This window comes from Phallusia mammillata, chromosome 1 (genome assembly GCF_965637545.1).
Source record: "Phallusia mammillata chromosome 1, kaPhaMamm4.hap1.1, whole genome shotgun sequence".
In the NCBI taxonomy this organism is placed as follows: Eukaryota; Metazoa; Chordata; class Ascidiacea; order Phlebobranchia; family Ascidiidae; genus Phallusia; species Phallusia mammillata.
The window spans coordinates 6,181,173-6,203,886 of record NC_137252.1 but is presented as its reverse complement, the minus strand read 5'-3'; the positions used below and the strand labels follow the sequence as shown (position 1 = coordinate 6,203,886).

At 36.3% G+C, this 22,714-nt stretch overlaps 2 protein-coding genes across 6 annotated transcripts; one reads left to right on the top strand and one right to left on the bottom strand.

The window, feature by feature from the left end:
• Positions 1 to 57: 57 nt before the first annotated feature.
• On the bottom strand, positions 58 to 22,297 carry LOC145213196 (5'-3' DNA helicase ZGRF1-like). 5 transcript variants are annotated; one of them, XM_080081435.1, is made up of 28 exons: positions 22,165 to 22,281; positions 21,906 to 22,046; positions 21,334 to 21,450; positions 20,934 to 21,098; positions 20,522 to 20,601; positions 20,239 to 20,341; positions 19,999 to 20,069; positions 15,467 to 15,548; positions 14,982 to 15,126; positions 14,503 to 14,693; positions 13,851 to 13,976; positions 13,334 to 13,497; positions 6,842 to 6,878; positions 6,641 to 6,725; positions 6,193 to 6,339; positions 5,721 to 5,846; positions 5,583 to 5,647; positions 5,269 to 5,395; positions 4,958 to 5,130; positions 3,858 to 4,001; positions 3,107 to 3,147; positions 2,800 to 2,926; positions 2,590 to 2,738; positions 2,091 to 2,263; positions 1,615 to 1,783; positions 1,419 to 1,547; positions 1,216 to 1,362; positions 58 to 1,140 (listed from the first exon to the last, which is right to left on the bottom strand). In XM_080081435.1, exons 1-28 carry the CDS (start codon positions 22,180 to 22,182, stop codon positions 144 to 146), a joined length of 4,239 nt encoding a protein of 1,412 aa, XP_079937561.1. In that variant the 5' UTR covers positions 22,183 to 22,281; the 3' UTR covers positions 58 to 143. The 5 variants fall into 5 exon arrangements, 2 of the variants coding, with proteins under 2 accessions (XP_079937561.1, XP_079937573.1); XM_080081447.1 differs by lacking the exons at positions 15,467 to 15,548; positions 19,999 to 20,069; positions 20,239 to 20,341; ... (3 more) ...; positions 21,906 to 22,046; positions 22,165 to 22,281 and having other exon boundaries at positions 14,503 to 14,706; positions 14,982 to 15,124; XR_013856813.1 differs by lacking the exons at positions 58 to 1,140; positions 1,216 to 1,362; positions 1,419 to 1,547; ... (15 more) ...; positions 14,503 to 14,693; positions 14,982 to 15,126 and adding an exon at positions 15,626 to 19,559 and having other exon boundaries at positions 15,485 to 15,548; positions 20,973 to 21,098; positions 22,165 to 22,296.
• LOC145235825 (uncharacterized) lies at positions 7,991 to 13,243 on the top strand. The gene is made up of 4 exons (XM_080099613.1): positions 7,991 to 9,548; positions 9,708 to 12,321; positions 12,590 to 12,676; positions 12,874 to 13,243. The coding sequence occupies exons 1-2, from the start codon at positions 7,991 to 7,993 to the stop codon at positions 12,311 to 12,313; spliced, it is 4,164 nt and encodes a 1,387-aa protein (XP_079955739.1). The 3' UTR covers positions 12,314 to 12,321; positions 12,590 to 12,676; positions 12,874 to 13,243.
• Positions 22,298 to 22,714: the final 417 nt, after the last annotated feature.

Genomic DNA, 22,714 nt, shown 5'->3' with positions numbered 1-22,714 from the left:
ATTGTGGAGAAACATTCTGGCTTGAATTCCAGTACCTGTGTGTGGGGTGGCGAAGGATTGGATAAGGTTGAAATGTATTTAGTGTCTTTGCGCTGGCAACAATAAGAGAAAAAAACGTCAACAAACAAAAACAACTTTGTGCATCAAGTAGACTGTAAAACCTCTGGCATGGCAATTAATAAATTATTGTCATCAACACCTGCGACGTCACCTTGCAACTTTTTTACGTCACTGTTTAAAGATGGGCAGATGATGTCATCACTGTCCAATGTTAAATCACAGTCAGTAATAGTGAATATTGAACCGGCATTAAATTCTGCCAGATGTTTACTTTTTTGCGTTGGTTTTACGCCAACATCTGTGACATCGTTACTGACTAGGTGATTTCCCATGTCATCGTCACTAACCACACCTTGGACCAAGTTTTGCTGATGTGTGACGTCATTAGTCATCGCGTCACCACTGTTTTGCTGATTTGGGACATTATTACTTATAACACCATCACCACTATTTTGATCATTTATGACGTCATGAACCATATCATCATTCTGGTTGTTACCATTATTAACGTCATTGTTCATGAGGTCATCAAGATTTTGATCATTTGTGACGTCGTTAACCATCATGTCATCACTTTTTTGATAATTTGTGATGTAATTATCCTTTATGTCATCACATTTTTTATCGTTTGTGATGCCATAGTCCATAGCATCATAACGGTTTAGACTTAAAACGTCAGTCATGACATCATCATGTTCCTGACTATCTTTAACTGTAAGGTCATTTAACTCGTGTTGAGATCGAGGGTCATTGCCAACGACAGTATGTGAATCTTCAGTGACATTGTCTATTACAGAATCAGTAATGTTGTTATCATACAGAGATTCAGTGACATTTTTAGTGACGTCATTATTCAACTTCGGTCGTTTGTGACGTAACACCGGCAAATCGTCATCACTTTCACTAAGTTGTGCGATTGGTTTCCGTTTCAATTGACTAAAAAATTCCTCCTCAGCATCATCGTCCTCCGAACTTTCTGACGTGACAAAAACGTGTTTGAGGACGTCAGTTTGTTCAGCGATCAATGGAACTTCATTGCAAAGATTTGCAGCCGAATTGATTTTCTTCTGGAAAAGTTTTCTGCAAAGCAGCAGCAAAAACAGACACCTAATACCAACGTCCAATCAGATAATTTAAAATAATCACGTGACAAACCTGAACAGAAAGGTTGACGTCACTTGGTAGTTTTGCTTTTTACAAAATTCCAACGCATTGCTCCATAACGGGTTGGTCGCCAGGTGGCGCAAGCTAGCCACTACGATCACATGACTTCGCGCTCGGGTGAGCATCCTTATAACGTCACTACATCAACAAACACGTCACTCACAGAAAGTACACAACATGTTAGAAGTCCCTACTTTGTTGAGTGATCGTTAACTGAAGCGGAATTTTGAACACAAGATATTATGACGACATCGAATTCGGCGGCTGCAAATGTTGGGAGAGTCCCTACTTTGATACAGTTGACGTCGCTTAAATCGTAGAACCTGATTTGCAAAGACAAAAATAGTTAACTTATTCAAATAGAAAAGTAAAAAGTTTACTCATACTAACTCGATATTCTGCATTGCTGATGTAATCGCTGAAACTTGTTCGTCATGCGTTGTCATGACAGCGACGCTGGTACCCGGCACACCATGACTAAGCAAAAGTTTAGCAATATCGGCGCAGAATTTCGCTTGGTCAGGATTTATAAAGCCAACGCTGGAATTTTCTTCTTTTCCTAGAAATTGTTTAAAGCGTTGTGATGATGTTTTTTTTATGTTATATCGGACTTTTTTGTCAAAATAGGAAAAGATTTAAAAATATACAGTTTTATAGCAGATGCTTGACGTTTGAGTGAGTCGGTAAAGAAATTATAGTTTCGCAGATGCAACTTCATTCCCTTTCAAACCGTGGCAAATTAAAATATAGAGATGATGTAGTTGCAATAACTCTAAAACAAAACTTCCACAAAACAACATAATCTCATTTACAAATTCATTAGTTAATGGGATCTCAATATTTTACCCGCACATCCTTTATCTCACCTATGACGTCACAAAAGCAAACACCAGGCAAGCTGGGAACCAAACTCTTTACATTTGATGACATTTCAATTATTGTGTCGTCATAAACCACATGGTTGAGCAGCGCCACCACGTGTGGATGACAGCGGTAGTGAGTGTTGAGGTGAAAAACGTCATTTCCTAAATCTAATAGCCTAAAAAATCGAAAAATTTGAAACAAATGAATACTTCATGCCCAAACGTGAACAAACATGAATTTAAAAGCATATTATTAAAAAAATTCTTGCACATACAAACAGGTTTTTATTTAAGGTTTGGTTTGGGTGACCGCTAAGTAGTTTTAAGAGACCGCAAGTGTTTCATTTAAATACCAAAAACTGTAGTTGAAGTTGCAAGTCCAAATTTTGGGAAACCGCTGGAGAAATTTCTATCACATTTATTTATTTAAAATTTATCTTAAAGTGATTTTTTGCATGTTTTGCACTGTAACATAAAGCCACGATAGTACACGAAAATCTACCTTTGAAATAACGACCGCTGTACGGCGTTGTTATTTATCACCGACATCCGGGAATCCCCTGCTATGAGAAGTTTCTCGCACGTATATCGGGTCAAAGTTGAAAGTGCCATTGGTTCCGAAATCATTGAAGCGTCATCAATGATTATGACCTAACAACAAACATACTCGTTAGAACGTATATTAAACCAAAGATATGGTAATTTAACGCACAGGAAATTTGTAATATCCGATGGAGGAGGCAAGAGCGTCGCGACAAGTTGCGCCCACCACAAAAGCGTTGTGCAGTAACCGCTTGGCGCCACCAGAGAGCGCCAACTCCAAACTTTTTCGAATGTAACTGTTAAAAATAATTTTGTCAACAATATTTAGTTTACAAATAATAATAAACAGTTCAAAAAATAAATAGTAAGAAGCGGAAAAAAGTGTTTATTACTGTGTGATCAGAAATCAAAACTAACGCATAATTGATTTCCTAGTTTCCACCTGAACAAATTTATGTATATTATTTGACACTCACTGTCTTTCTGGGTCTGATTCAGCTCCTTGTCGCAACATCAGCTGCGAGATGAAAAGAAGATAAACAAAACACAAGAAAAGAAAAGTTTTAGACCAACGTTTTTTGGTAAAAATATAATTCGAAACTACAATTGTAAACTATCCAGGCCATTAGTAGATTCATGCTATAAATCAGGTGTGGCCAACACGTCGATCGCCTGCTTTTGACTGGTCGATCGCCACTAAATTCTCCACAACTAATCAAACGCTTATTAATTGAAAAACAAATTAAATATTATAAAACAGCACTTCTGTCATTTTGAAACAACGCACACATGTGTAATAAGACAATACCTAAGTAATTGTCACTTTCTTTGTTGCGTAACAATTGTTATTTTGGCACCAAATTATGTCGTAACAACTACAATGTTTGTCGTCACAACTTGAGTGTTTGCTTTAACGAAGCTGTTGCTATTGATTGGGGAGATTTAAAAGTTCCCACTGACTACTTTGATAAAAATTGTGTGCATATGCGACGTTTTATTGTTGTAATAACTAGGTGATGCTTGCCAACAAAACTCATGACCATAAATATGTGGCAATTGTCAAGCAAATCGCATGAAAAAATTTGCGTTATTGCTTTGTGTTAGTGTCAGCCTAAATTACGACTGATCAGTCGATCGCGTACAATTAAGAAAATTTTCGTCGATCTTAACGACTGGCAAGTTGGCCACCCCTGCTATAAATGTTTACAGTGAAAAAGCGAAACAAACCTTCAACTTTTTAACATGTTCGTCCGATCCTCCTCTGATGTGAACAGAGTGTGGAAGCAACTTTCTATTAATTTTGTTCAAGTCACCAACTCTTACTACGTTCGAAAACCCAAGTTGCACCAGTTTCAGGATTATTTGATCCACCTTTGTGAAAAAAAAACCATTGATGATTGTCGAGTTGTAAGTTAAACTCTATATTACAACCTATTGCTCCCTAGCGATTTTGTGAGTTTACTTTTTGCTCCGTGCATTTAATTAAATTCACGACGTCGTTTTGTCGAAATCGAAGCTTTGAAATTAAAAAGAATGCAATAAAAAATGTACCTGGAATGTTATGTAAAATAGTTTATTGCGATCAATACAGTTTGGAACTGTGGCCGTATACACTTTGAAATTAAGTTGCTGGCGGTCTAATGCAGGGGCGGGCAACATACGGCCCGCGACGGGATTTTGAGCGGCCCGCAGGCAGTTTCCGGTCTTACCTGATAATGTGACCCACGGCCACAGTCTGTCGCAATCCCCCACTATACTTGCTTACTACGTCAAATTAATTCCAGTTGTAACGGACAGTGACGCTCCCGAATAACAAAAAATCCGCCTTTGTTACCATTGTACCTTACGTCCATTGTTACGACATAACTGCCAACCTTGTATGGGGCCTGCTTTCACGGTTTCCTTTAATTTTATGTTATATCAGTTAGATTGTTTGGACTGTATTGTAATTGTGACGATCTTGATTGTATTTGGTTTAGGTGGTCAAAAATCCATTTTAAATCACTGGATGAATACACGATAAATGTATCGATTCAGGAATCCGGCCCGCCAAGTACTTCATTTTCCCATATCAGGCCCGCCGACTGGAGAAGTTGCACGCCCCTGGTCTAATGTGATAAACTATACGTCATAAAACGGCATTCTCATGTTAACTTTCGTCATAAGTTGTGACATAATCAAAAAATAAAAAGCCAGACTACACGAAATGCTGGAATACCTTGACGACAATAACCACGACGTAAAGCAAAAATTAAATATCTCGTTGAGGTTTAGCCTACGTCACTATCTATTACGTGGCAGTCGACGTGACGTATTTCCGAACTTACCACTGAATCTAATTCTGACGTAATCAATATTTTCCACTTTCTTTGAATTTTCCGCTTTCGGCCAATCACCTCGCCAGATTCGTCGTCAGCTACGTTCTCATTGGTCGAGAGCAATTCAAATACAAGAAGCGCCACGATAGCTAGCAGAAAAGTTTTCCCCGAGCCTACAACGCCTAAAGTGCAAAAAAATGTTCGTGTTTAAAACATTCAAAAACCCTTTGAAGTGAAGTTGAACAACAAAAACGGAATTATCGGATCAACAGTACATTTTTCGGTTAACCAAGTTACGTTAAGAGCAATGCATTACTTACCATCGATAACGAGCAACGGTGAAATTGAGTTGTTTTTGTCCAACAACATTTCAGCTGCTGAACAAAGAATCGACGCTTGATCCTCGTTCAAATTGAATTTCTCCACAAACCCAGTAACAACTTTCAACTGAAAAAGTGAAATAAGAACTCAGAAATAAATAAGATTGGTGCAACATTCAAACTTCTCTAATAAAACCAACGAGGCCTGCTTCAAACAAAATTGATGTATCAAATAACTTCAAACAGTATAATTAAAAAAATAGATCTCGAAAACAAGTATATGTAAACATATTGTAACGGTATTTATTACTTACTGCTTCATCCAACTTCACATTAAACTTTGCAGTGGGTTTGTGGCTTAATTGTTTAATCTTTGTTCCTTGATAAGACGAAGAAATATAAACACACATGCAAAGTACTTTGCCACCAGGTATAAATATTTTTTTCCTTACCTGGTTGTTTTGGGTTGTTGTCCCTGAGAAGTTGAGGCAAGATTGGAAGACTCGACAACCGCTGCATACTTTGCAAGTAGGTAAACTCAGGTAAGGAGTTTGTCAGAAACAGTGCATGGATATCAGCTGAAAGTATAAATATGAAAACATACTGGACACCGCCTAATAAAATTTGACATTTATGGTCTCTGAAAGAAAACAATTTGCAATTGTTTCGAGTTTTCTTATATAATCCCATTAGCGCATTAGTAGTAGGAAAAACACAGACGGTCTAAAGCCAGGCAAGAAAGAATAAAATAACATTATTCGCCCAACAACCACACATGTACAGTGACACAAAATACAACAAAAAAGAAGAAAAAAAAAACATTAAAAACTCACGAAACACAAACTTTGCAGGTTGTATAATGCAAGATAGAGAAGAAAAAAACACGCCAAAAATAAGTTTGTGAGTTTAGTAGTTATTGGCTACCTCCGTTTTGCCATTCTATTGGAATGGATCCTCTGATTGGCTGAATGATGAGCTCACCGGCTGCTGATTGGCTGTTCGATAAAACTCTTATCAGAATGGAATCGTTTGAGTTCAGTTCCAAAGAACATGAAAGTATCCAAACACCACCTAAAAAAGGGATGTACTGTAAATCAATCATCTAATCCAGGGAGGTCATAATACAACAAAGGGACACATTAGATTATGTTTTGAGACCTAAATAGTTTCACCACAAGGTCAAGGCCCTTGTTGTGTCACAATATATACATATTGACCTGCATGGCATTTGTTAATGAGCGTATTATTTAGGGCTGTGACTACTGTAACTAATTCGATGATGGTGTGCAGAAAGTGTTCACAGGCTGCACAAAAGGAACCAGGGTTTTGACCAATCTGATCTAATCAATGCGAATTGAGATTATGACAAAACCTTTTGTGCTTGCTAATGATTGGTCCATTCTGGAAAGTTTAAGGATGGTTTGTCGTTTTCCTTCCATTAATTCGTCTTGAATTTTCTTCGAAAAAATGCTGTTTGTTAATATCCATAAATTACACTTACAACGCAATAAAAAGCACAGTGGTAAAAACATTATGTTAACGCTGAGTTTATAAGATGTATATTAAAACACACCTTGTTTTTTTCTTCTGTTGGTTTTCCTACGCTTTTTCTAAAAACGAAACAAAAATATAGTTGTTTATTTTCAGTGAGATAAGGGTATAAAGCAGTGATTTTCAAACGCGGCTCTCAGGGCCGCATACGGCTCCCAACTACTTATTTTGCGGCTCCCACTTAACCTCAGAAAACCACCAAAGATTGCTATTTTAGCTTTCAAGCTAATAATCTTGCGCGATTTTCTCAAGGTTTCGTGTTTTGCAGCTCCCCACACACAAACATTATTTGGCCTCGACAATAAAGAAGTTTGAGAAACACTGGAATAAAGGTAAGTTACCAAGTTTATACAGCTCTTAAATGTGTTTACAAAATAAAATTGCCAAACGAGAGCTATAAACTTGATATTATGCCTGGTAGCAATAGCTTATATTTAAGTATAATCGTACACCTAAAAAAATCCGAACGAAAATAAAAATATTGTGAAATAATAAATAACTTTTTTATTGTGCACTAGAATTAGGTGTTCTTGTTGCTAACTGGGGTCATCAACATGTCAAACGTTTAGAGCTTGAATATGTTTTGGCCAAAGTATGACACAAGTAGCCACTTCAAGATGCGCCCGATAAGTCGCCACAGAAGTTTCTGAAAAGATTTCAGTCTAGTTAAATGGGAATCTAACGTGACAATAAAAGTGGCACGTAAGGTTTAGTGTAAGTGGTATAAAGTGAAATAAGGCGTGATTTATTTGGTTTAATTTATTTTATTTACTATTCAATGCAAGGCCTTTGTAGGCAAAAGCTTCGTTTAGTCAGGAAAATTAGAGCTACAAATACAAACTACAGAAGCTGTGAACTGCAAGTTTCCTTATTTAAATACAACGTATAACGTTCGGGAAAACGCAGTACAGCAAAAAAAATCTTAAACCCATTTCTCGTCTGATTTTGTTTTCCTTAATGAATAAGTTTAATTCAAGTTCGAAAAGGTAGTTTGAAAACGAAAGAAAATTAAAATTCAGCCTTGTAGTGAGAGTTTGTTAAACTACACTATTCAGTTCAAAACCATCCTTTTTTTGTTCTAGCTTACATTCATTTGTAGACAGACGATGCTTCCACTTAAAGCTTCGTCTTAAAAGATGTTGACAGATTAATAATTTCTTGAGTCATACTTATGCAAAACCACAAAAGAAATGGCACAATTCTCAAACCGCCAGCAGTAGCAAAGGCATTTTACAGAACAGAAACCAACATTGTTAATGATAATAATTTTGTTAATAAACTAACAAAGAAAACAAGTCTTGAAAAAAAATCTGAAAACGTGAAAGAAATTCCAAAAAGTTTGAAGGAAATTGAAGATTATCTGGAATTTAAATATGAACCAATTCCACCACGATTAAACTTGCAACTACAATGGAACTGCAACGGGAATAGAAAGCAAAAATTGAGTAGATCGCTGCCACAAAAACCCGTGACAGAACAAGTTTGTAATCCAAAGAGTGAGGCTGAATTTGAAGCAGTATCAAAGTGTTGTGAAATGATCAAAAGTCAGTTGAACAGTTTAAAAACATCTGACACATATAGTGAAATTGAGACGATGCAAAGAGAAACACAGTCGTGTGATTTTGATTCTTTCGAGTCAGAGAGCTATTTAAAGAAGCATTTGAAAAGACAAGAACAAAAGCAACAAGGTAAAGAGCCGAAATCTGCCGGGGATAAACCAAAGAAAAAACTAATTAAACTGACAACAAACCCACACAAGAAAGAGTTCATCGAAGTTTTGAAACCTCCAACTCTTGTTGTTAATAAACCAACAAAACAAACAGTTGCAAAATGCTTAACAATTTCGGAAGAAGTTGCTCCACCCAACAGCAATGAAAGTAGTATTTCACTGCGTTCCGGAGCCAGTTCAAAAACGACCAATGAAGCTGAGAGTACTAACAACTTCACTAGTTCGCAATCAACAGCGACAACTAGCAAGGGTACAAAGCTCAAGGATAAAGCATCAGAGGGAAATAAGGTTGAAAGTCGACACAATAAGCAAGTTAAGTTGGCTTGGTCTGAGGAGACGCCATCACCTGCAACTTCAGCGTGGAAATCGAGAGCAAAAAACTTTTCTCGCAAAATGTCGCTGCCCATTAGCACTTTTCATCAAACGATCAAGCAAACTTTATCACTGGACAGCTTCAATTCTGGAAATCCGTTTTCAAAGACTTATACATTGGGCTCAACTACGAATGAACACAATCGACTGTCACAAGAGGAAAAGGAAAATATAACATCCCTGGTGAACCAACGTGGTAGAACTCAAAATGAGATCAAAACCACACAACAAAAGCAGGAATCGCAGGAACCAGAACAGGAGCTTAAGATGAGCAAACAATGTGAAATGGTTGACAGTCAAGTAAACGATGAAGAACTTGACGCTGTCCCGCACCAACAGAATATAGACACACAAGAAAGTTTTACACTTGCACAACAGCAAAACGCTATAGATGCTCCACTTGACATTGCTACAGTTAACAAACGAATAGAACAAGATACAACACTATCACAACCACCTCTAACGTCTACGCAAGAAATATCGCACGAACCAACAAAAGATATCCCACAAGAAAAAAATACAGTCGCAAAACAAGCAAAGACATCTTTAAAACAGAAAAGGACAAAGGTACAAGCACAAAACATGCCAATACAAGAAGTTAAGAGTGAATGTAACGATGAGAAAAGCTGTACTGAAACAAAGACAGAATTATCAAAGATAAGCAACAAAACAATTCCAGTGAAAGAAACAACAAATACAATGACTGACAACAAAAACAGGAACCACATGTCACCTGAAAAAGAAAACAGTACACAAATTCTCCATCAACATACCAACACAAGTGAAGGTACAAGCGAAAACGCAGAAGCTGCTGCAAACAGTACCGGTGCGCCACCTACTGACAAACAATTATCGAAAGCATGTTCCATTGGGCAAAACACATCAACTGAAGGCGCTTTCACTGAAGTCCAAAGCAGAGAAGAGGGCTCAATTGCAACGGACAAACATGATGTGACACACAATAAACAATCAAAAAAAGTTGGACAACAAGTTCAAAATGTGACACAAAGTGCTGGACACAGTTTAAAACATAAAGCAAGCAACGAAGTATGTTCACATGAAGATATAGATGTCGGAAAACCTGAAGAGAAAGTGAAGACTTTGAAACAAAACAGCGAGAATGAAGACAAGGATTGTCAGGGCAGCTGTACGTTGCCTCAACAAGTCCTTGAGATGAGCGAATATAAGCGGGGAAGCATGGAGACTGACGTCAACAGGGGTGATGTTGATTATGAAGAGAGCACTCAAAGTAATGTTGAAGTGGAAAAGATGAATCGGAGTTATGAAGTGGATATTAGAGAAACAATAAGCGAACATGTCCCCGCACCAAACCTTTGTGGTTTAGTGAGCGAAGCAGCACAAGTTGAAAGTGCATGCAACCTTGTAGCCGATCAGAAATGTGTTAAAGCTAAAAGTGAAGTTGACACTAGTGTGACACTGAGACAACATCGTGGCACAAAAGTTGTTGAAACTAAACCTAGAAAGAAAAGCGCAAAAAGTAAAAAACAGAGTTCTGCAACTGTTGAAAAAGATACAGTTGTAAATAAAGAAATAACAGTAAAGAGCTCTACTAATTTGTTAAACTCCATTGCAGCAAACGAGACAAAAACTAGCGCTAAACAGCTAATTACAAGTCGTACAGTAAACAACGGAAACTATATCAGCTCAGGGATTGGCCACTTTAACGTTGACAAAGATTCAGGACCTAAAGAAAACGTGCAAGCCCAAGAGACAACAGATAAACTTGGCTTAATGGCAAATCAATCACTCAGAAATAAAACTGCGACGATCAGAAACGGGGCCTCGTCTTCACTGAGAACTGTGTATGAAAACTCACTGGAGTCACTTCACTGCAATTCTACAGCTGGATTAAAATCCGGGGGTCCAAAAAGTGGACGAAGTAGAAAAATTCAACAAGCGCCTGAAAGCTCACACAGTGAGTATCAGAAGAAAAAAACGAATCCCTTAAAAGAGCTGCACTTTCGTTTCGATGATGACTACAGCTGTAAGATTCTTCGCAAGGAAATAAACGTCGGCCAGAAAGTGCACAGAGAAAGAAAAGAGCGAGAAACGGTGTTTGGAAAACCACGAGTTTTAGTACTAAGTTCACCTAATCAGCAGGACAAGCCTGACTCAGAACGGCCTACTTCACAAGATTCTGCAATGTCAAGCGCTACAAGGCCACGAAGGAACTCGATTATTGAGTTCTTGCAGCGGCGTATGAGCTTGGAGAGGCCACCGTCCAAACAAAAGAAAAAGAGCAGCTCAAAATCACGGTTTCTTCCGCCTATAAACCTAAACAAGGTTGCAGGTTTAAGTATTGACACAAAAAGAGAAAGATCCCCATCTGATGAACAGAACATAATCAAAGCGTCAACTGAACAAAAGCGGCTTTACAACAAGTACGAAATTCCACCAACACAAACCAATGAGGCTCCTGATTTACCACAAGCTGTGAACGTTCATTACGACGAACAACCGACATCGCCCTCAACTCAATTCAGACACAGGTTAAAGTTGAATGCCCATAAACGCAAGTCACCCATAGCCACGCAACAGACTTATAATATACTGGAAAGAACTCCGCTCCAGCATAAGATTGAAGAACTGCGCGCATTACGAAGCATCAAGCGTCAGCCAAAAGCAATGGTCACTGTGCTTAACATGGCCGGCGATTTGATTACCGATCAATATAGCGACCCGAATGAGAATATTTCAGAAGAAAAGACCTATAAAAAGGGCGTACCCGGAATTATGAAGCTTAAGCAACGCGCATTTTACCAGCAAGAATCGCCCCGAGTGATACATAAAAAGCCAGTGGCAAAAGAACCAGAGGAAAAAGTCCACCAGACTGTTTCGGTGCAGACAAGTGTCCGTGATACTCTACCCCCGATATTTGACGCCCAGATTACCCGGCCACCAACGGCGCTACAGCAAATGCGATCGCAAACGCCTCTGTATCCCAGTATACTGAAAGAGCTTTCCGGGAAGAGCCAAGTCATTCAGTGGTCCGATAAACTGGGTAACATGTTCAAAGTAACTGCGGATGACGGAAGGTACGGAAATATTTCCTGCTCAAAAGATACCAAACCGGTACATAGGAGGGCAAAGCCTTCTCCAAAACAAAGAGAAGATAAAGTCGACGCTTGTGTATCTACTGAGGATAAAGAGCGAGCCATCATGGAGAAGAGAAAAACAGTTGTGGAAAAAGCTTGGGAGGAGCTCGGAACAGAAGAGGCTCAGGAGAAGGAAGAGCAAAAGAGGAAAACACCTTCCACGAAAAAACGAAGGTCAAAGAGACGACAAAGTCACCGCGGTTCAAAGAAAGATGAAAGTATGGTGGTGGTCGTTTACACGAACGGAGACGGAAAGCATGTGCGATTCAAATGCTGAGACAGAAGGTAATACAACTGTTTTAGAATCCAGGGTATCAAAAAAGAAAATAAAAACCGAGTCGAGGGTTAAAACCTTAAATAATAATTTATCTGCATTTTTTGGTAGAATTTTGTGACTTTCTGATTTATCTGATTAATTTAATATTCCAAAGCAACGGCCTAAAAAACAGATCATGTTATTAAGTGTGAGTTTTATGCACGATCCTGCAAATCTAAAATCCAACAAAAAGAATTCTTTTTTTAATTATTCGTTTTAATTCCAATATTTTTTCAGATCTCCACCCAAATATGCAAAAACGTTTATGCAACTCCATTTGAAGCAAAGACTAAATAGTCAAACAGAAAAAAGTTGAATACAGAGGTAAATATTGTTCGACATGTAGCAACTGTTCAATATTGTTTGCAGTTAAAAGAAAGACGATTTGCCATGATTTTTTACATATGACATTGATATTTAGTGTTTCAAAGAGCTGAACAAACATGTCCACTGACATAACACAGCATTTTCAGTAATGATTTCATGAAATCTGTACAATTTATGGTTGCTTTGGTTTCCAGGTCAACAGAGATAGGTCACCAAGACAGAAGAAATACCTGAGCTGGATAATCAACACCTAGTATACGAAACTATACCTTTTTTGGGACTCAAGCATCAGCTGGTTGAGCTGGTTGTTAAACATGTTTGCATTTTGTAAGCTTAATCGTCAGTTTATATAGTATGTTTAAGTCGTTTAATCTGCAGAAAACTTATATTCATTTAACCAATTGAAGTGTACAATAAATTATTAATATTCATGGTTGCATTGAAGTATTAGTGTGACAATTAAAATGCTTGTTTGGCAAAATTCTTGTTTTTCTTCACGCGTCTCTCGTTTTGTCATAATAAATTCACCGGTTTAATCTTACTACGCGCATTTAGTGTTATTTACCCTGATGAAGGTGACCTGTATAGGACATCGAAACATCGGAATAAAAATACATTTGCCAGAAGAGCTCTATAAACTTGAGTTTAATTTACCTTTCAATTTGACATCCTACAAACAAATTAACTTTATTCCTGTTCAAGTAACTCGTCAGAGCCCTTGTGTTGTTGATTTTTACAATATTTTCTTCCGCTGGAGGACACTCCTGTTCAGTTTTTCCCTTTTGCTTAAGAACAGCTTCGTCAACCCACTGGAAAAACTAAAAAAAATCTCTCTTTGTCAAATTCTATTCATTTTGTTGTGTCAGTCATTTTATCTTAGTAAATAATAAAAAGCTTTTACTGTAAATTCTTTTTCTACTTGTCACAATAAAACTGCAAATTGTCACAAGGGCTAGTATTATGTTAGAAAAATGTATTGGCTGTGTACAGTAAAACAATTGTTATTCGTTTTATTTTATAAATATCTTTTTTTTAAATAGCATTAAAATACTTTTGTGTAATTTTTTTATTGGTTTAGCTTTCTTAAAGCAATATTTTTGATTTTGTTTTGATATAAGCATTAGAAAGCAAACACATTTTATTGAATAACTATTAGGCAAATTGGTTTCACCTTGCATCTTCTTTTCCCCTTTCGACAAGCATAGAACAGCCTACCAGTGTTTGGACCTTCCTTACGAACTCGTGCCACTTTACATGGAGCTTCATGTTCACAATAAGGAGGGTCCATGTCTGCTACCTGTATATGATGGGGTAAAAAATCTGTTGTTAATAAAACAAGATAAAATAATAAGACTGACAATTTAGTTTAACGAATGGATTTTAATTACAGTAAATGGAAAAGTAAACATTTGTTTTCATTGTTGGACAGAGTACATCAGTGGCGATAAAAAAGTGTAAAATAAAGTTAGAAGCTGGGGTGTGCAACCTGCAACCCGCAAGCCAAATGCGGGATGCAGAGATGCTTGGGTTTTAAATGTACTGGCAAACGAGTCCAGTTTTTCTATATTTTTGAGCAGATTAATGCGCCTGATGCTAGTTTTCTGCAACCTGGCAAAATGTGGCTCGAACAAAATGCTAATTTTACTTGTAGTTATGCAGATTTGGTATGAAACAAAGTAAAATCACCTTGTGTTACATAAAGGTGTGGCTTGTGATCTAATCTTGGCAATTGTATTTGGCTTCACAGTGACAAGGGTTGCACACTCATAGTTTAGTTAAGCATCAATTTGGACTTTTGAAATTTATTTTAAAGCATGATTTACCTCATCATCTGTAAGTTTGTTTGTCCCAGCAATTTCAGGCAAAACAAAAGACACATTTTCCATTTCATAAGATTTTCCACAATCAAAATATTTTAGTTCAGGTTGTTTTAATACCAAAGTGCTGATGTCAGCATTTCTCATCAACTTGTGATACTCTGATGATTTCCTCCACAAAATGATATTGATTGCCTCTGTATGAACAAACTTCACAACAATACAACAACAAAAATATCAATATAAATAAAATCCAAATGATTTCCACTGCCGGTAATAACTCACAAATAGAAAAAGGCATCAATACACACTCATTTAAAAAGTAGATTAATCACAAACAAAATTGTCAAAAAATTTGTGTGTAAGGAGCATCCATTTCTGAAATGTCTGTGTTACTATGAGTTTACTTTGTGCAACCTTTCAAACAGTTTTGTGTTGAATTAAAATACCAACTGTGATGGTAACATTTAAGTACTGTATTGTACCATTAATGATTCCAGTCCATATTTGAACATATTCATCAACACTTTCATATGAGACAGGAACTGATGCTGTGGATGTTGGGATAAAACCATGACTGACTTCAAGGTCTGCTGCTGATGGAAAAAATATTTCCTTTCTGATACGCACCTGTGAGAAAAAACAACAGTAATTATAATGTAAAACATTCGAATAGCTGTTTCATATAAAGAAAGTGGAAGTTCAATCCGGGATACTGATAAACCAGCATAAAGCCAGCCATCTTCATCTTATGACTGAAATGTTTTGACACATAACAATGCCACCAACAATTGTTTTTATATACATGAGATTAGACCAATGTTTTCCTAGATATGTTTATGGCTTGGTACCTATCTGTGCCAAAACTGGTGCAAATTTTCTGCTGTATATTTTTCACCTTATTTGTCATGCAATAAGTTTTGTAATTTTGGTCAGTTAGGTTCTTTGTCTCAAAAGCATATTTTTGTACCTGTATGGAATCAGGAATAGAGATCAGCCTGTCAGTAGATAAATGTTCGGAGTTGTAGCTTCGGTTGAAAAGATGTTGCTTTCTAGAAATGCAAAAAACAATATATTGTAAAATGTGTTGTAAAAGTAGCAATACCGACTGATGTCAGTTTAGTTTTACCTTTTTTGTAGTTTGCTGATAAATGTAACATCAAGTTAACTTTTCAGTAAAAAAAGCTTTAAAAAAGATTACTACATCTTGTAACACTAAGTACAAAACAACATGTGTTTTTTAACTAATACTATTCTTTAACAAATGACACATCAACTAAAATATATAGAAACAAAAATTTTTTAGTCTTAAACAAGTTTTCAAAAATATAAAGCAAACAACAACAAAATACATGGAAACATATTCTCTTTGCATTTAATAAGCAAGAATAAATAAATAAATAAATCAGTTCAGCTTGCTATACACCACAGTAAATTATTAAAACCATCGCATGTCGAAATTTTCTTCATCATGTTCATTGTCACAAAATTCATTCCAAATGCTTTTGACCCCTTGTCTCTCATAACATTGTTCTTCATGTCTTTCAACATTGTTGAATGCACTAAATCTCAAACTTGAATCATTGCCATACACAACATTCCCACGCTGCATATGTTTCTGAGAAATTTGGCTAAAGTTTGACCAAAATCCTGATGACTTTTCAAGCTCCACCATTTCATCAATCCATTTTTTACGCAGTGATTTCTGCCTAGGTACATACTGTTCATCATTTAGGTACTTTCCCCACTTTGTCTGGGTCTCATCTGGGTCGAAGGTCATGTCAGATTTTGACGGACTTAGTGAGATGCTGGACATTGGTGGTGAAAAACATTTCTGAGAAAACAACTCATGAGGTATTGATGGACGTTGTGAGGAAAATTGAAATTCATGTTCTGAACTGCCTGTGAAAAAGTTACCTTCTTTAATTTTATTATCAGGTTGTACAGAATTTTCATGCAATTCAATACTTTCTGTTTCCAACCTGAATGGAAACCATACTTCAGAGTTGTGCCTTGTTAAATGACTGTCTCTGCTTTCAAACATATCTTGTGTTTGGGAGTAATGTTCATTCCAAAACACAGACTTCTGTCTTTTTGGAACAGGACTAAATTCTTTGCTTTTGTGATCACTTTTGTAAGCATTAAAACAAAAAGGATCAAGGTCTTCATACAAGAAATTATGACAGCATCTCTTAGGAAAGATTGATTCATCTTCTAATGAATTGTGATTATACAACATATTGTCAGTTTGCCTTTTAGCATCCATACCAAAATGTGAATGTTTTAATGGAGATTGTACACTAGTTTGTCCTTGACGAACAGGACTTTTGGCTCGTTGGGATATGCAATGGTGTTTGGTATGCAAAGTTTGCCCATGGACTTGCCTCAAAAATGGACTACTATAAATCATCTTTTGGTGCTGGTCAAAGGTTTTCTTCAACCCATCACAAATTTCAGACATTGCATAGCATTTTGTATGGGTAGCTGTAGTTAAAGGAGATGATGTTATTGATGTGCTACTTGGAGTTGCAACGTCACTAACCAGACCCATTGATTTGAATGCAGCTTCTTCTGCTGCTTGAACTGTATTTGTAAATTTCTTACTGTCGAAATATGAAGACTGCCCTGTGTTATCTTTACTGATACACATATTTTGCATTCTTTTGGGTATTTGAGGGCGACCCATGCTTTTGGAAGGTAATTTTATTGCTGTTCTGCTGCTGCTACTGTGATGTTGGTGTGTTTGAGTGCCAAACTTATTTTTATCAGACAAGAAGCAACTTGTCTGAATGTCATCTTGGGTAGAGTTATTGCCTGCAGGAAACATCACATCTGGACTTCTGACTCTTAAACTGTCTTGTGTGGTAAAATATTCTGCTGCATCGAAAACTTTTCCATCCCCGTTATACAGTTCAGGTAATTTTAACCGTTTATCAACTCTAGCACCACTAGATGTAGAACACACAGGTTGAAAACTTGTGCTGCTTTTAATATTTTTCTCTGATAATGTTTCGCTTGTCTGTTTAATCAACTTTTCACATTCTGCAATCAACAGTTGGTCTTCATTTGCAGCAAAGTCATCCATATTTAGCAACAAGCAATCATCTGCATCTTTGTGGTTAGTTACAAACCTGTCACAAACTAAATCATTTTTTGCATCGTCTACCATTCCAATAGTTGATTCATCCATTTTGCTAAAACAGCATTCAGTTTCTGTGCTTGAATGTGCATGTACTACATTGGTTTCTTCATTGGAACCAAGTAACTTGTCATCAAAAGCATTGTTTTCATGGTTACATTCGCTTTTTCCACTAGTAGGACTGCTGGTTTCTGTATGCTTACAATTTTTGTGTTCAGTTTTATTTAAACATTCACGTATATTTATTGAGCTGCTTTGAGCATTGTCGTTTAGACCAATTTGCAGGCCTTCCTTGTCATAATCATTCTTGTACATTTGTTCTGATTTCATCAGTAATTCATTGCAAGACTGCATCAATAAGAAATCTTCATCACCATTGAAAACATCAATCAATGATGGAACTGTCTGATCAGTAGATTTGGAATTTGCTGACAGTGATGATACTCCAGGTACTAAACTACTTTGATTGGATTCAAGAATATCAAGTGAAGCATCAATTAGTTGGGAACTCCTTAAAGGTGAAAAACTAAAAATGTCATCACATATTTGGTTGGACATTGAACTTGGTAGAACTACTTCAGTATTATTCAATTTCTCACAAGTATTGCCATCAGGCACAAGGTTTTCTCCAAGATCAGTTTGTCGATCAGGCTGTGAAAAATTTTCACAATGTGCGGATTTGTTTTTTGTGCCATACTTTTCTTCATGGTGGGACCCTTGTATTTCTGCTTGTGATAAAGTAGCTGAGGAATTTTCTATCCTACTTTGGTTATCTAATACCCTCACACTGTTTCCAGCTAATGATTCATTTGTGGGTTTGCTTTGAGAGAAATAGGGGTCTACTGATAGAAAATCGTTTTCACCGATATCAAAATCAGGCAAATCGAACTCAAATTCATCTTGTCCACAATTATCTAAGGCCAACTCAGGCTGATGCAAGTTGACATCCAACAGAATATCTTTGGCTGACAATGAATCCACATATTCTAAATCATTTTTTGACTTGACAGTGCAACTATCATCCATCGTTCCTTCAACTTTTGTACTGTGCATTGTAATATAAATACCTGCCTCAGTTTCTGCAACAGTATTACTTATTTCAGTAATAACACTAGAATCACACTTTGTCACAGCAACACCTAAGTGATCATTTATTAAGGGTTCAGTTGTGTCTGCCTTTTCTATTTTTCTATCTGTTGTATCTTTTGTGACAACAGCTTCTCTGTCCGCATCCGTAGAAATCTTTGCATTACTCATTTCATTCTCTGCTTTTGAACTAGATTCAATACTTTGATTGTGAATAAAGGCAAATTCCTTTACTTTCTGACCATCTTCATTTTGTTTCACTTCTGTTTTTAAATCTTTAACAAAGTTATTCAAACCAGAAACAACACTCTCAGAAAGGTCAACATTTGCTGCATTACACTCTTTAGATGACTCCTGATACGTTTCTTGTTCTGCTTGTATTAAGACACTGACTTTACATAATCCAACACCATTGTCATTTACTTTCTTTGCGATTCTTTGCTTTATATCAGGCACATCACTAAAAGTTACCTTCCTCTCTAAGGAAGCTTCAACCTGAGCAACAAGCTCATTCAAACAATGGAGAACATCAGTGTCAACTTTATCTAGATTTTGTGATGATTCAGCAATAAATATGTCTGGCAGTGTTTTAAGCTGTGATTTATCATTACTTTCAGTTCCTAATTTAGTTTCTAATGGATCATCAACATTTTCTTGTGCAATTTCTAATTGGATATTGCTTTCTGTTCGACTATCTTTGTTTTTTGCACTTAAGTTTGGCATTGAGAGGGTAAAACTACTGGATACTGTCTCTTCATTCAAACTACTTGGTAATGACTGTGATTGTATAAAACACTTTTCTTCACTTTCCTCGCAACTGCACATCTCAGCTGGCAACCTGCAAAATGGAAAACAAGCTTTTAATCCCATGTGTAGTTTCACATGTTTCCATTTTGCAGGTGACCAATGGAGCAGGGCAGCCATAAAAACACAACAATCACCATGATATAAAATCATGTGGCAGGGTTGGCGCATGCAACAATGAAAGCAGAATAGCTCATGCTATTGGAAGCGTGACTGAACTTAATAGACTTTTGTTCTCAGCGCAAAGGCTTAATTCCTCACATACACACACTACCCTATTCTGATAAGCAACTGGCATATATACTGATTGTTTCTGCCAACATTAAGTAGTTTAGGCAATAGCTTATGCCATCATACAAGCATGTTGCTCAATACAAAACACATCAAGCAAAGAATTGGAAATACACCATTCTAAAGTTATTTATTTAAGTAATATTTCTTCAATCCGATGTATATTTTTGTACAAGTCTTACCTTGCATATTCGAAGGATGGGGCAGATGATGAATCTTGTTGATTACCTTGTGGAATCTTTTCCTCAGTTTTCTGATTTAAAACACAATTCATAGGTCAACAAAGTCTTTACAAAAATAAACAAGTTGAAAAAAGTGCATTGCCCTGTAAAGTAGTTGTCTTACAATGTATAATAATTAGCATGTCCACCTGTCAAAAAATTGAATACATTTTGGTATTAGCACATGAAAATGTCATGTACCTGGTCAGGTATAGCAGAACCACTTAAAAGATTCAGGAGATCTTGTGTTCCCCGATATGTTGGGGTGGAATCTGGAACTGTTCCTAGAGCAGTTGAATTCATCCTACGAAAGAGTATCACAGTCTTAAAATCTACAACTTCTATACTCCCTATCATATGATACAGACACAAGGTCAGCGAAAAATAAATGTTTATTTGTACTTACATTGAAATTTACATTAAAATGAACATGTTTTGTTTGACCTAGCTTGCAAAAGGCACAATAGTATATACTTGTAAGTACCTGTTTTGTGATTGTGGGACAGAATTTTTAGGTTTGATTTCACTCCAAATGCTGACACCTGTTTCATTTTGGGAAAGATCCTTAAAAAAATGTATGAAGTTTAGCATAACATGAGCCAATGTAAAATAAAATCACTTTCAAAAAGTGTTTTGTACTGACTAGTACAGTGTCACATCTCAAAGAATAAAATAAGTCATACAATACAAAGCCTATTTATCAAACAATCTACAGTACAGTTCAAAACAATAAGAGTTCAAAACGAAAACACTCGCTAATTTTTAAACAAATTGGTTTCTGCCAGATATTATTTTTTTTTGCAGATAAACTTTTGTATGTGATAGCTGAATATATTGAAATATATCGTAACGGTAATATATTGAAAATGGCAAGTATAAACGTATACATATATTACCTGGACAGTGTCCATTTCTTTTTCTTGAACTACTGGCACCACAGGCTGTTTAGGTAAAGTTCTTCTTGGAATGTTAAATTTCTTTTTTAAGGGTTGGCTGCTTTTAAATGCTGCATCATTTGGGGGAGTTGCTAAAACACTTTTGGAAACTGGCTTCGCTGCAGCCTGTTTAAACAAAAAGAAAAGACAAATGCAAAAAAAAAACAATTTCATTTAATTTTTCGAAAAGACAATTGTTACAAACCTATGTTAAACCGTAAAACTAGTTAGCTTAAAAAAACAGCCAATGACCAAAATACCACTCCAACATTACAACAAATACGAGACAGACTAAATGCATTTATTGTTTAGTAATTTGCCATTGACATTTAATTAAAGCTAAACAAACTTAGACAGTCACCTTTGGTGTAGATGGCTGACTTGATTGAGAGGAGTTGCAAGTTATGTCACCTTGAGATATTTCCTCTTCTACTTGTATCAAGTATCTGTCGCTTTCCAAATCCACTCCAGATTCAACCTTGATAAACCCACAGATAGCAAACAAGACATTTGCTTTTGTAACAAGAAACTAGATGCAGTAAACTTCAAATAAACCGGATTCAGTTAATCCAGATCTTTGTCTAATTCGAAAAAAAACCTGGATCTCTGCCAAATCTGGACAGTCCGGTTGAACCAATGTTTACTATACTGTGTTCATGTTAATCTTGATCATCATTATATTTATTTGCAGATGCATATTGTTTATGTATCACACAATGCAGGTAACTGGCGAAAGGCAAAATGATATGGCTTGTCATTTTATTGGATAGTGGGACAAGGCTGGTCATTTAAGAATTTAAGGAGAGCAAACACACAAAATTATTCATTTAATAATAGGAATCAAATGATAGTCAAGGAGTAGTTACTCAGATGTGTCGTTAAAAGCATGCAAACAGTTAATACATCCAATACATGATACATGTAGAAATGTACCTCTTTCTTTTCCAAATAGACAGTTGAAATTTGTCTCTTATCTTCTGTACTGAGAAAACCTCGTTTTGCATCCAAAGACAACGTTAACCAGCCATCCTGCCAAACTTTTTGCTTCTTTGTCTTTTGATGCGTGTATAAAACCTTTGCAAAGAGGTAGCCAAAAATCAAATTTTGAAATAAATAAAACAGTGTTTGATTTTGCCTTTCATAGGAAAAAAATAGTTTTCAAGGTAAAGTATAAAATATCCAGAAAATTTACCTTAAACTTCCGCTTCATGTTCAGCTTTTATAAACCTACGACATTGTAAACGTTTTTCGAGACACCGCAAAACTTTTCCACACATTGTTTGTAAACATTGATTTTGCCGCCCAACATAGAAATCAAATATATTGTTAACGTTTTTTGTTTGATTTTTTCCCCGGAAACTCCAACATCAAACTTACATTTTATGAATACGTAAATGTAACTTTACGGACTCCAAAAATAACGTTATATGACCGTCTAATTGTTAGCTGGGTGACTTGTCAGAAAACCAGGGCCTAACTTTATTTCTACTGATATGTGAACGAAGCACAGTAAAACTTAAATAGCATTGAAAACGAATAAATCAGTAATATCAGAAACTTCGCTTCCAGCACAGAGACATGGCAAGTTTTGCAGTGCGACTTCTTAAATCAAAAGTATTGATATGAAAAACCGCCACCCATCCACTCATTTTTGGTGTTGATAAAGAAAACCCCGGGAAACGTTTACTGCTTTATTGTCATTTACAAAAGTGCAGAGTTTTTTGTTTTATTTTGTGATCAAT

What these genes read in the sequence shown, in the direction of transcription:
- LOC145235825 (XM_080099613.1), top strand. Translation starts at nt 7,991, where the DNA reads ATGCAAAACCACAAAAGAAATGGCACAATTCTCAAACCGCCAGCAGTA. An exon ending in ATGTAACGATGAGAAAAGCT is followed by an intron (nt 9,549 to 9,707) that starts GTACTGAAACAA and finishes ACACAAGTGAAG; the next exon opens with GTACAAGCGAAAACGCAGAA.
- LOC145213196 (XM_080081435.1), bottom strand. An exon ending in CCATCCTTCGAATATGCAAG is followed by an intron (nt 15,549 to 19,998) that starts GTAAGACTTGTA and finishes TTGCATTTCTAG; the next exon opens with AAAGCAACATCTTTTCAACC. An exon ending in CAACAACCCAAAACAACCAG is followed by an intron (nt 5,648 to 5,720) that starts GTAAGGAAAAAA and finishes CGTCTTATCAAG; the next exon opens with GAACAAAGATTAAACAATTA.